Below are 12777 nucleotides of genomic sequence, written 5' to 3' on the forward strand. Positions count from 1 at the left end.
GAGGGATCTGAGCACTGCTGATGGGATCTGAGCAGGGCTGGTGGGGATCTGAGCAGTGCTGATGGGATCTGAGCAGGGCTGGTGGGATCTGAGCAGGGCTGGTGGGATCTGAGCAGTGCTGATGGGATCTGAGTAGGGCTGGTGAGATCTGAGCAGGGCTGATGGGATCTGAGCAGTGCTGATGGGATCTGAGCAGTGCTGATGGGATCTGAGTAGGGCTGGTGAGATCTGAGCAGGGCTGATGGGATCTGAGCAGTGCTGATGGGATCTGAGCAGGGCTGGTGGGGATCTGAGCAGTGCTGAGATCTGAGCAGGGCTGATGGGATCTGAGCAGGGCTGATGGCATCTGAGCACTGCTGGTGGGGATCTGAGCAGTGCTGAGGAGATCTGAGCAGGGCTGATGGGATCTGAATGGAGGGGCTGGGCTCTGTTTGGTGCTGCCCAATGCCAGGACACGGGGCAGCAGGCACAGACTGGAACACAGAAAGTTCCATCTGAACATGAGGAGCACCTTTCCCGTAAGGGGAGCAAAGCCTTGGAACAGAGCCCATAGAGGTGGGGAATCTCCTTCTCTGAAGATATTCAAACCCACCTGGATGCTTTTTCATACAGCTTACGGCAGGGAACCTGCTTTGGGGGGGGGGGGGTTGGAGTTTGGGGGATCTCCAGACATCCCTTCCAAGTTCTCCTGCAGTTCTGTGACTCCATGATCTCATGCTCTGTTCACTAAGATACCTTACACAGAGCTTTGCCATTCTAGGAGCCCCCACCATGCAGATGAGCACAACTTCAGGAATGCATTGCCCTGCACTGCACTGCACCAACCACACCACCCAGGCACGCCCTGCCTTCCTGCACACCTTCCTGCACACACACACGCGCCAGCATCGCCCCCACTGTGCACGAATGGAGCTCACACACACCCAAGAGGCTGCTCACCCTCAAAGTGTGGTCCTGACTGCCCGTGACCAGCCGTCCTGCTGCAGCCTTCAGTGCTGTGATGGGTTTCTGGTGGGCGCAGGAGACGGTGTGGGTGAGCTGGCACACGATGACATCGCTGCTGCTGAACACTGGGGAGGATGGGATGCTGCTCCTGCTCGGGGCTCCTGCAGTGAGAGAGCACAGTAAGTCCTCACTGCAGCTCTGCGTGTGATCTCAGCCAGAGGGGCACAACGAGGATGCCTGGGGCTGAACCCAGTGTGAGCCTGAGGACCAAAGAGCTGAGCAAATCAGCAGTCCTTCCACAGTCAGTCCTTGGCAAGTCTGAGAAGGGTGACACTGAAGAGCACTGTGGCTGTCCTTGTGAAAGAGAGCACACAGCTGTGCACCCTGCAGGGAAACAGCATTTCCATGGCCAGGCCTTTCCCACAGAGCCTGCTCCTCCTTCCCACAGCATGCAGACCCCAGGGAGTGAAACCATCCCCCTGCAATGGCTTCTCTCCATTCCAAGCTATCCCAGAAGCAAACGAGCCACCACAGTGCAGAACAGATACCACCAGTGGTATTTCAACTCCTGTGTGTCACAGCAGTGCCATGCGGGGAGCCAGTGCCTGGAGCAGACCTTGCTGAAGGAGTAACTGAGAGCTGGGAGAGGAAAGAGGTGCAGGGCAGAGCTGACCCTAAAGCACAGCTCCACTCTTCAGACTCAGGCACTGGAGAACAGTACCTAAAGGGAGCCTGCAGCCAGGAGGGGAGTCAGCTCTGTGCAAGGGGAGATGGCAGCAGGACGAGGGAAATGGTTTGGAGCTGAGGGAGGGCAGCTGGAGGTTGGATGTGAGGGGAAGTTGTGTGCTGTGAGAGCGGGGAGGGGCTGGAACAGCTGCCCAGAGAGGCTGTGATGCCCCGTCCATCCCTGGAGGTGTTGGAGGCCAGGTTGGATGGGGCCCTGGGCAGCCTGGGCTGCTGTGCAATGGGGAGGTTGGTGGCCCTGCATTGGTGGGGGGTTGGAGCTTCGTGATCCTTGAGGTCCCTTCCAACCCAACCATGCTGTGATGCTGTGCAGTGCTCAGAATGCTTTCCCTCCTCAAAGAATTCCCAAAGAATTTTGGCCTCCTTCTGCTCAGTATCACATGTGGCATCCTGCAGCGCTTTTGGAACGAAGCACTGATGCAAAGGCTCAGGAAGGGGCTGTGAGATGATGCCTGCTCACCTCGAAACTGCAGGTGGCTCAAGGATGTGTGTGTTTCCAGCGAGAAGAAATCCAAGGAGCCATTCAGCCGAGCAGCAACGATCCTGGGGGAGAAATGAGCTCCATGAGCACAGGGCTCCCTGCTCTCCAGGGGTGACAGCCCCGAGGTGAACCTCCCCAGGCAGAGCACGAACTGTGCCAGCTCCTCGTGCTTGGAAACTGCATCAACCAGCAGCAGACGGAAATGCTTCAGGTCTGAGCAGAAAGTGGCACCCAAAGACACAGCTGTCAGAATTACTCTGGATACTCCATTACTAGAAAGCTTGAGTGTGAAAGAGTGACCTCTGGGACTGAGCGGAAGCAGGGAGCAAACACCTCGCAGGGAGCCTGGCAGGCTGGGGCTGTGTGCCCTGCATGAGGGTCACACTGGGGTCTGGGCTCACCCTCCACATCCTCCTCATCTATAGGGACCAGCAAACATGAGCGCAGGTTACCTGTTGTTCAGGAACACGAGGGCTGTGATGCCAGACTGACTTTCCTCATTACTGCTGCGCAGGGTGCCCTCGATAGCATCCCACACCTGGAAGGAGAAAGGTTTTGTGCTGTGATGCTGAGCCCAGCATCATCACCCAGCAGTTTGATCTCCCAGGGATCCTACAGACACAAAGCCTTCACGGACACGACTGGGCGTGCTGTGTGAGCAGCAACCTGCCCCCTGCAGCACAGCGTGGGGATCCCAGTGAGCAGAGGGATGCAAGGTCACACTGTCCTCTTCTTCCTTCTAGCATTACTTCTAATAAATGATGTTTTAATCTGTGATCAATGGGTGCCTTTCTTACTGGGGTCACAACGAATGCTGGTGTGCTACACGTTCATCCTGCACTGAGCTCATGGCAGCAGCTCAGAAAGGAACCCGAGCTCAGAAGTGCATTAAAAGAACATTTGCTGCGTTTATTTGAAGGAAAAATCTAGCTTACTTACCAAAAATTAGATTCAGATTAAACCAATTCTGGAAGTTAGAGATTTAAATTTCCAATTCAAGCTTGCTTCTAAGCCAGCAATCTTCCTACAGAGCCCCTTCCCATCCTCCTTTATGCCATTACCCAGTGGCACAGCAGCCTCAAAGCTTCCCCAGTCTCCAAGAGCACTGCTTTACCTCGTACTACATGAAGCATTTATTTTCCTTACACTGAAGACTGAGGAATAAAGCCATGCACCGACGAAGGAGAAGCTCTTTCCAAGTTGCTCTGGGTGACAGCAGACACCACACCGCAACTCCTGCCCCGTTATACAACAGAACTGAACCGAAGCACTGACATTTTCAGGGCAGATTTCTGCCCCATCCCATAGCCCTGCCTGCTGCTGGGGGTTCTGGCCCAGCCCTGCCCAGCGCTGCTCACCCGCCCTGCTTACCTCCAGCTTGCCGTTACTGCGGCCAGCCACGATGAGGTTCCCCTGCAGATCCAGGCTCCAGACAGAGCTCTCAAAGTCTCCTCCCCAGCAGGGAAGAGGTGCCGACTTGTCAAACCCCGTTAGGGACTCATCCCCAAGGCTCCTCCTGCGGCCGCCGCAGCCGCCCTCCTCGCTGCCGCAGCCCAGGGATCGAGCAGCGCTGCCCCCCACACAGAACCCAGCCTGCCCGTGTGGGGCTGAGAGGCTGCTGAAGTTGATGCAGTTGGACGTGCTGTGCTCTTCGTACACCTTCCCAACCAGGCTGCTGAAATCGTAGCCGGCCTCCTTCTGGCTTCTCCCCACGGCGCGGAGCCGCGGCTCTGACTCAGCCACCTTCACCTGCTCCGAGAAGTTGGTGTCGATGAGGGATGTGAGGTCTGGTTGGTCGCAGAAGAGGGGGGGCTGGGGAGGGCTCAGCATCCTCTTCAGCTGATGGCTGCCCTCAAAAGAGTCATCCAGACCGTTTTTGCCATCCGGGCTGTGATCCCAGCTTTCCTGGTAGTCAAAAATGCCACTGCTGTCTCTTCGTAACCTGAAAGATGGTGGTAAAAGGGTCAGCTCTTCTGTTTTCATTGCCTCAGAGGGGCTGGGTGGATAGGAACGCCGAGGCAGTAAGCCTGCCCTCCACAGAGACACAAATCACCAGCACAGTGATGGCAGGGAGCAGGGCTGGGTGATGAGGTCGGACTAGATGGTCTTATAGGTAGTTTCCAACCTTGTGATTCTATGATTCTGTGACAGGGCTGCACTGAGGGCAGTGACTGCTGCCTCCTGGCACAGAGGTCTGCAGCAGCCTGATGTGTGCAGCTGGTTCAGAGCCACTCACCTGGGTTTGGGGATGACAGTGAGGCAGTCTCCAGTCTGAGCATCCCACACACGGATCTGCCCCACCAGGCAGCAGCTGACGAGCAGCATCCCATCACTAGCCAGGCATTCAATGTCCTGCGAAGGGAGAAGGAGCACAGCTCAGCACGTGGCACCAGCAGGGCCTCTGGGCTCTCACAGTCACTCTGTGTGTGATCAAGAAACCATGCAGAGGATACATCTCATGTCCAAACCCCACGGCTGGCTTAGCAGCCTGTGGGTGTTCGAAGGAAAACACACTTTGTTCCAAGTCCCAGCTGTGCACCACAGACTGCTACAAGCAAAGCAGACTCCATCTGCCTTCCCCTGACAAAGTACAGCCCAAAAAGATGGTAGGATCAGTCATGTCTGCAGCCACACAACCCAGTGTGAGCACAGCACGGACAGGAGATGCAGGGATGGTGAAAACAGAGGCAACACATTGGGCTCTGCAGGACAGAGTCACTCAGCAGTGTCTCCATGGGACTCGATCTGGATGGGTGCCTCAGAGCTTTGTTTTATCTCACAGTGGAAGAAAAAGCTCTTCCACCAAGGAACATGAGTGAGCTGAGCAGCAGCACCATTCTGGGCATGCTCAAGGGTGGTTTTAGCATTGGAAACAATATTTAACAGCTCACACCTACGCACTAGCATTTAGAAGAACGATTCAGTAGGCATTACATATTGGGGATCCACAGCTGCCCCAGCAAGGAAGGCTGGATCAGCACAGCCCATCAGTCAGCAGCTTCATACAAAGGGATGGAATAACAGCGATGGCAAAAAAACTCGCCCTGATTTCCCTGTACAAAATTCACCCCCTGCTGTCAGCCCCCAAGGCTGCATCACAGCAAGGCCTGTCCCCCAGCAAGGCTGCAGTTCCAGCACGCCACAGAGATTAAAAGATGCCTTTGTGCTGACAACCACCCAGCTAACGCACCATGAGGTGACCCCTGAGGACCAGGGGGACGATTTCAGTCTCGGGTGGGGAGTAACCATAGTCATCACAGGGCAGGTCCCCCCTCCTCCTCCTGCTGTGCGACAGCCCGTTCTGCCCGTAGTTCTTGGGGCACAACAGTCGGTAGAGGCAGAAGAGCAGCAGGACCAGGAGAATGCCTGAAGCCAGGCCCAGAGCAGCCACCCTGTGCAGGCAGAAAGAGAAAACGGGTGAGACAAAGGCCCAGCTGCTCACTCCTGCTCTGTTGGAATACACTGACAGTGCTGCTGGTCTAAATTCTTGATGAGAGCATTTGCAGCAAGGTATGTGCTGCTTTGATCCAGTGCTTGGTCTAGCAGCTGGCTGCACTCCCTGAGCAGGGGGCTGGAACATGGTGAGCTCTGAGGGCTCCTCCAACCTGAGCCATTCTGTGATTCTACAGTGATTTCTGGAAAAAGAAGGGTGTTTTTATAGGAAAATGTTGATTTCAAAGAGATTTCCAGACTTTTCTAGAAGAAGAGCAGTAGGACAGAAAGAAAAACATGAGGTGGGGATCAGAGTAACACCAGGAATGCTGAACAAAGCCCAGGGAGAACACAGATTAGGATGGAGAGCTGGGGGCTCCTCTGAGACCTTGTTCTCAGTAGGAAGGGAAGCTCTTTGCTGCATGGGAGCTTGATGTAACACCCAATAAAGCACTGCTGAGTCCCAGCATCTATCCCCAAAGCTGAGTATCCCTGCTCCCCAGCAATACACCCCACAACGAGCGGTGCCAGCAGTAACACTTCTCACCTCACTGTTAAAACCACCCAGTTGAAACACATCACAGCTTAAACTGCAAGGTGCAGGACTCACTGCACAACGCTCAGGATATGGCAGTGAACACTTGCACACGAGTGTCTGCACACTGTTTGCCCACAGCCATCCACGGACACCGGCACCAAGTGCCCTGCACCCCACCAGCAGCAAGGTGTGCTATGTGCCACACACACCACACCCTGCTGAGGAGCTCAGCGGAGGGAAGCAGTGCAAGGATGAATTTAGGGCTGTGTGAGCAGAGCTGCAGTGCCCTGAGAGTTGCAGGATTTTGCACTGAAGCTTAACATGGATCTCATCGTTTTCCTTTTTTTTCCCCACCAGCAGAAGAGCCCAACAGCCAAAGAGCAACCTGTGTCTCAAGAGAGTTAAGGGTGGTCAGGAGGCTGCAGCAAGGCCTCTTTTACTTGTAAAGGGTGACATCCCGGTGTCCTTGCAGCCTGGATGATGTCTGGTCGGGCTGAGCTTCAGCGTTCAACTTCCCACTGCTGGAGGACAAGAAGGGCTGGTAGCGGTTGGCCTCCTGGGGGTGCCGCACTTCCAAGGCCTCTTGTGGGTTCAGGTACAGCGTGACTGGGATTGCTGGCAGGATGCTGATGTACCTGAAGGATGGAGATGAGGAGAGCTTAGCGTCACCAAGCGCAAAGAGACACAAAAACACAACTGGGTTTCATTCTCATTACCCTCAGCTCTTCTCCTCAGCAGCCAAGGCAGGCTGCCCACAGTGCAGCGTGCTACTGTTGACCTCAGATGGATCACATTGATTTAGGTAGAGAGAAAATGATCACAGTTTCCTCTACAGCGCAGACCAGAAGCGATCAGCATTTCTTCAACTCAACTCACTCAATTCCTGACGTACCATCCCCACCACACACACACAACCACACGTCATTTTACACAATTCTAAACGTCTTCTCCCAAAAATACAACAGCTGGGATGAAGGCAAAGAGCCAGCAACACAACCAAGAGCACAAGAGAGAAACACAAACCCCATTCTCAGACAGGCAGCTCCACACAGCTCGCTACCACTGCCCAGCAGCAGGAGGAGCCAGCCCACCCACCTCTTGGCCAGAGTGATGTTGTAATAGCTGAAGAGGGACGGCCAGTGTCTGAAGGAAAGCTTCCTCCAAATCTCTTCATCCTCTGCTCCCCAGGTGACCTCTGCTTCAGTTCCCAGCTCCGTTTGCCCGTTCCCTTTGCCTTCTGATCCTTGGGCCCAAGTGTGCTGGTTTGTCTCCAGCCTGCCCAGGGTCTCCAACCCCACCTGCTGCTCGCGCTGCTGGGTTTGGTTCTCTGACAGCTGTATGGGGTCCGATGGGAAGACCGAGAGATCAATCTTGGGGTCTCCAGCAGGAAGGACCCCTCCAGGAACGGGCATAGGAGGCAGGCCTGCTTCACCCAGAGGGCTCTGCTCAGTGACCTGTGACGTGAGGTAGGTGCGGAGACCGGCAGGATCCGTATAAACCAGGATTCCAATCCAGATCACTGTCCCAGCCTGCACCGTGAGCAAGGAGACACAGCACTCAGTGCATGGCCCTGCATGCAGCCCCTCCTGCCCTGCGAGCCGTCTGAGCTGCTCAGCACATCCCAGCCCTCAGTGACATTCTTACCCCAGACACTTATCCTTTAAGAAGATTGGGAGAGGCTGCACAGAACACAGCGAATGTGAGCGCTGCTTTTCTGGGAGCTATCTGACTCAGCCTGATGGTAGGAACTCCACTTGGCCCACTCTAATGCACAGCAGGGAAGAGATTTCTCACTGATGGCTGAGATCAGCACATCTGCCATCCTCAGAAAGTGCTGGGGAGGCTCAGAGCAGGGCTCTGCTTTAACTCTGCAACACATGGCACAGCCATGCCTCTCAGATATGCACCAACTGCCATCAGTGTTAGCTGGCAACAGGCTGGGCTGTGCTTTGCAGAGCCAAGGAATGCATGGTCTGCACTGTTTGCATTACAAACATCCAGACCTGAGAAGCAGAGGACAAATAGGTGCAGTGCTGTGTAACCACTGCAGTCACACCTGTAAAAGGGAACGTATTAGGCTTTCATGGAGAGAAGTGTCTCCATGCCTTTATTCCACACTATCTGCAGGAACAAACGGGGCTCTTGCTCTGTAAATACCTTTTCTCTCCACTTTCACAGTCCTTCAAGATCTGCTCGTATAAAAGCCTCTCAAAGCAAATATCAGGAACTTGTCTGCTACCTGCACACTCTGTGCAAACACAAAGCCCTGAGGCTGCTGTATGCAGAGGGATGTTCTTAGAGAAGCTGCTCCTGAATTATTTACCATGGGGACATCGAAGTCTTGCAGGGGAACAAAGATGCATGAAAATCATAGAATCACAGAACGGCCTGGGTTGCAAAGGAGCACGATGCTCATCCAGCTCCAACCCCTGCTGTGTGCAGGTCACCAACCAGCAGCCCAGGCTGCCCAGAGCCACATCCAGCCTGGCCTTGAATGCCTGCAGGGATGGGGCATCCACAGCCTCCTTGGGCAACCTGTGCCAGTGCCTCACCACCCTCTGGCTCAAAAAATTCCTCCTCACATCCAACCCAAACCTCCCCTGTCTCACTTTAAAACCATTCCCCTTGTCCCATCACCACCCACCCTCACACACAGCCGTTCCCCTCCTGTTTATCCGCTCCCTCCAAGCACTGAAGGCCACCATGAGGTCTCCCTGCAGCCTTCTCTCCTCCAAACGCTCAGCTTTTCTCTTTTCCCTTTCCCTTGGAAGCCCATTTGGGTTGGCTCAGAGCCCAGCAGGACGTCTGATCCCGCCCTGCAGCTCACCATGATGAGTCTCTGGGCCAGGCGGGTCCTGGCAAAGAAGTAGATGACCCTCAGCCTCTTGGGCAGGCGCAGGTTCCTGAAGGACGACGGCTGCAGGGTGATGGTGTGCGGGGTTGCAGGTCGCATGGCTGGCTGCCTCTCGTAGCGCTGCGAGCGGCCGGCAGGCTTTGCTGGGGGCAGGCAGGCCTCCGCTGGCAACCGTTTGTTCAGGTCGGCGAGCTGCCAAGGGAGAAGCGATGGAGCCATGGGCACGGCGTGCAGTCAGCCATGCACACTCACCTGGACAGGGTGAGTGCTGGCCCTGAGCTCCCACACGTGCTCTCTGCTCAGTCTGGCCCAGTCTCTCCCTGGCACGCACGCTCCTGCAGTCACCTGTCTGTGACCAGCTCTCCTTCCAGCCCAGTTATCCAAACTCTGCATGTTTATACACCCGAGGGCACCCAAGCCCCCCAAGTCCCATCCCCAATCCCATGTGTGTAACCAGCAAGCCCTGCCCCAGAGCTCTTACCACCCAATCCTTAATGCCTAAGAGAACGAAACCTTGAGTTTCGTTCACCTTGAGTACTGTGTCCAGTTTTGGGCCCCTCACTGCAAGAAAGATATTGAGGCCCTGGAACGTGTTCAAAGGAGGGCAACAAAGCTGGTGAGGGGTCTGGAACACAGGCCATATGAGGAGAGGCTGAAGGAGCTGGGAATGTTCAGCCTGGAGAAGAGGAGGCTCAGGGGAGACCTCATTGCTCTCTATAACTTCCTGAAGGGAGGTTGTAGTGAGCTGGGGGTCGGCCTCTTCTCTCGTGTCATCAGTGATAGGAGCAGGGGGAATGGCTTCAAGCTACGGCAGGGGAGATTCAGGCTGGACATGAGGAAGTGTTACTGTTCAGAAAGGGTGGTCAGGCACTGCAATGGATGCCCAGGGAGGTGGTGGAGTCACTGACCCTGGGGGTGTTCAAGGAAAGACTGGATGCTGTGTTGAGGGACATGGTTTAGTGGGAGCTATTGGTAATGGGTGAACGGTTGGACTGGGTGATCTTTTAGGTCTTTTCCAACCTTGGTGATTCTATGATTCTATGAAACCCACAAGGTATGCTTCCTTTAGTCTCTCCACACCAGCAGAGAAGCAAGACCCAAAGCAGAAAGCCATCCTGAGGCCCTTCCTTACCTCCATGCGGCGAATGTCGATGGACAGCACCGTGGTGAAGAAGAGCATCTGCAGAAAGAAGTCAGACACCAGGCCGACCACAGCGAAGAGGCAGAACTCCTGCAGGCAGAACACAGGCGTTAGCTGTGGCAGAGAGCTACAGCTGCAATGGTAAACATTTCAGCTTCGGAAAAAGGCAGCTCAGCAAAACCCTGCCCAGAGCACGGGCCTGAGTTCATTTTACTGACAAATCCTATTGCCAGGATCACCAACGAGCTTTCCCTCCTATTTAAAACTCCCCCAGGAACATGGGGAGCCCAGGAGTGGGGTACAGTCACTCCCCAAAGGAAGACCACCAGAGGCACTGTATGACCTGCAGCCATTCCTTAGGGCTCCAGCTAAAGCACGTGCTTGGTTAATCCTTGTCTGATGGACGTGTTCCAGTTCTACAGCCCTGGAGAATCACAGAATGGCCAGGGTTGGAAGGGACCTCAAGGATCACGAATCTCCAACCCCCTGCCACATGCAGGGCCACCGACCTCCACATTTAATACCAGACCAGGCTATGGAGAAGTCCCATACCCACTATTTGATGTCTCTAAAAACCAAGTACACGAGAAACACCTGCAGAAGTGTTTTCTAATCCTCCTGCAATGCCCCATTTCCCCAGCAGATGCCTCTGCAGAAGTAAGGATGAGAAGCACAGCAGGTTCACCCAGCAGCACTAACAGCCAACTCCCAAACCACCTCTATAACACAAACACACGTTCCTAGTTCCCACCAGTGCTGCCATCCCCTCTCCATTTTAAACTTCACAGCAACATCAAATTAAAGTATTTTGGAGGAGTTTCGTTCCCCTTGGAGGTACAAATTTCTGTCAGGTCCCAAGCAAGATCTCGTAAATGTGAAGAGAGCATGAGAACAGAATGTATCACAAGTGAGAACAGGCTGGCAGAGCTGGGGCTGAAGGCTGAAGGGAGAGCTGAGAGCAGCCTTCAGTGCCTAAAGGGGCTGTAAGAGGGAAGGGGGCTGACTCTGTAGCAGGGTCTGTCTGGCAGGGCAAGGGGAAATGGCTTCAATCCAAAAGAGGGGAGATTTAGACTGATGGAAGAAAGGAGTTTTGTACAGTAAGGGGGTGAGGCAATGCACAGGTTGCCCAGAGAGGTGGTGGTGCCCCATCCCTGCAGACACTCACAGCCAGCAGATTGCATTTCCATTGCCCTCCTCTTGCCCAGCTCTGCCCCAGCTCCCTGCCGCAGGCCAACAGAAGCACAGTGAAATGCAAACAGCCTGACAAGCCATCCTAAACCTCTGAACAAACCTTGGAGCCTCTGTTCAAACTGTTCCTGAAATGTAAGCAATCAAATTGCTTGTTATCTGAGAATCAGTGCAATATGAAAGAGAGAACCCAGCAGGTCAGCTGCCCAGCCGTCCCCACGCCTCCAGCACAAACAGCATGAGGAGGATTCTGAGTTCTCTCTGATCGCTTCTTCAACATCTGACATGAAGTTTTGGAAGGGTGGGGGGGGTGAAAACACAACCCAGGTTCGTCTGGAAGGGAGAAAAGCAGAGGGAAAGCAACATCCATCTGGACTGCATGCAGACCTCAGCAAACAGCTTGCACAAATGGCAAGCTCTGCATATAGAGACATTAATTCTGTTAATACCTCCACTTAGGATTAGAGATATCCGAAACTGCTAGCCCTGGAAATCAGAAATCTTCTTATACTTGGATACTGCACACCCTGTGGCAAAACCCAAACCGATTTCAGAGAGTGCAGGATTAATGTGTGAGCTTCAGAACAAAGGAGTGGCCAAGAGAAGAACACAGCAGGGGCTCTCAGGGCACCTTGCAGCAGCTCAGTGCCTCCACTGGCACAATGAGAGGAGACTGGGGGTCTCATTACAATCCCTGGGCCTTCAGCTCTTCTGCCATTCCCTGCAGAGAGGACCTGGTGATCCCAGCAGTGCTCCTCTGACAGCACAGAGCTGCTGGATTTATGCAGCCTGGCTCTTTTCCTGCAGGACTCCTTGGTCTGTGCAACACCATAAAGCACAGCGTCCTCCACTCCCAGGGACAGACTCAGGTAAGGGGCACACACCAGACAGCCAGCATCCCTGTGAGATTCCTGCTGTGGAGAAAACAAGCAGCCAAGGAAAGGCACAGAGAGCCAAGAATGGATGTCAGCACCCAGTTCAAAACGCTGTGAAGATCAGGAGTGCATGTGGATGCGAGGAACAGCCTCACTTCTTGCCATGCTTCTACACAGCTCCGTGGCTCTGCCTCATTCCCATCTGTCTCCTGTAATCAGTGCACTCCACAGGCTCCTCCATAGCGAAAGGAAAGAAGGACATGGCAAATGAATGAGCCCAGTTGAGACCCAAAGGATGAATCCTGCTGGTGTCTGCAAATCAGCTTCACGCACAAAAATCAAGGCACAACGTGTGGCCAGAGATGGCCTGGGGAATTCCAGCGTAGCTCCTCTTGTTGTCCTCCTGTTTCTGAGAGGCAGGCTGAGGAACTGTGAGGAACTGAGGGATGCAGCTGTTGGCCTTGCGGGGTGCTGAGTGTTTCTGTCTTAATCTGTGTGGCAGAGTGCATTACAGGCATGTTGTGGATGAACGTGCCTGCATTTCATCCTCCCTGCTGGTGGGACCTAAGGGCAGGTAGC

General features: G+C 54.3%; 1 protein-coding gene across 3 annotated transcripts in view; it reads right to left on the bottom strand.

Annotated features, from left to right (window-relative positions):
• The window catches only part of LOC122169603 (SREBF chaperone), a 44162-nt gene that overhangs the window by 2789 nt on the left and 28596 nt on the right, over nucleotides 1-12777 (bottom strand). For all 3 annotated transcript variants that reach the window (XM_042835893.1, XM_042835892.1, XM_042835894.1), the window contains 10 exons: nucleotides 10127-10225; nucleotides 8968-9186; nucleotides 7236-7669; nucleotides 6581-6775; nucleotides 5361-5562; nucleotides 4407-4522; nucleotides 3542-4112; nucleotides 2623-2708; nucleotides 2150-2232; nucleotides 940-1106 (listed from right to left, as the gene is read on the bottom strand). In XM_042835893.1, the coding sequence (XP_042691827.1) occupies nucleotides 940-1106; nucleotides 2150-2232; nucleotides 2623-2708; nucleotides 3542-4112; nucleotides 4407-4522; nucleotides 5361-5562; nucleotides 6581-6775; nucleotides 7236-7669; nucleotides 8968-9186; nucleotides 10127-10225 (2172 nt within the window). The remainder of the gene's footprint in view (nucleotides 1-939; nucleotides 1107-2149; nucleotides 2233-2622; nucleotides 2709-3541; nucleotides 4113-4406; nucleotides 4523-5360; nucleotides 5563-6580; nucleotides 6776-7235; nucleotides 7670-8967; nucleotides 9187-10126; nucleotides 10226-12777) is intronic.

Source organism: Centrocercus urophasianus, unplaced genomic scaffold (assembly GCF_019232065.1).
Source record: "Centrocercus urophasianus isolate 14NV4802_14NV808 unplaced genomic scaffold, USGS_Curo_1.0 seq_551, whole genome shotgun sequence".
Taxonomy (NCBI): domain Eukaryota; kingdom Metazoa; phylum Chordata; class Aves; order Galliformes; family Phasianidae; genus Centrocercus; species Centrocercus urophasianus.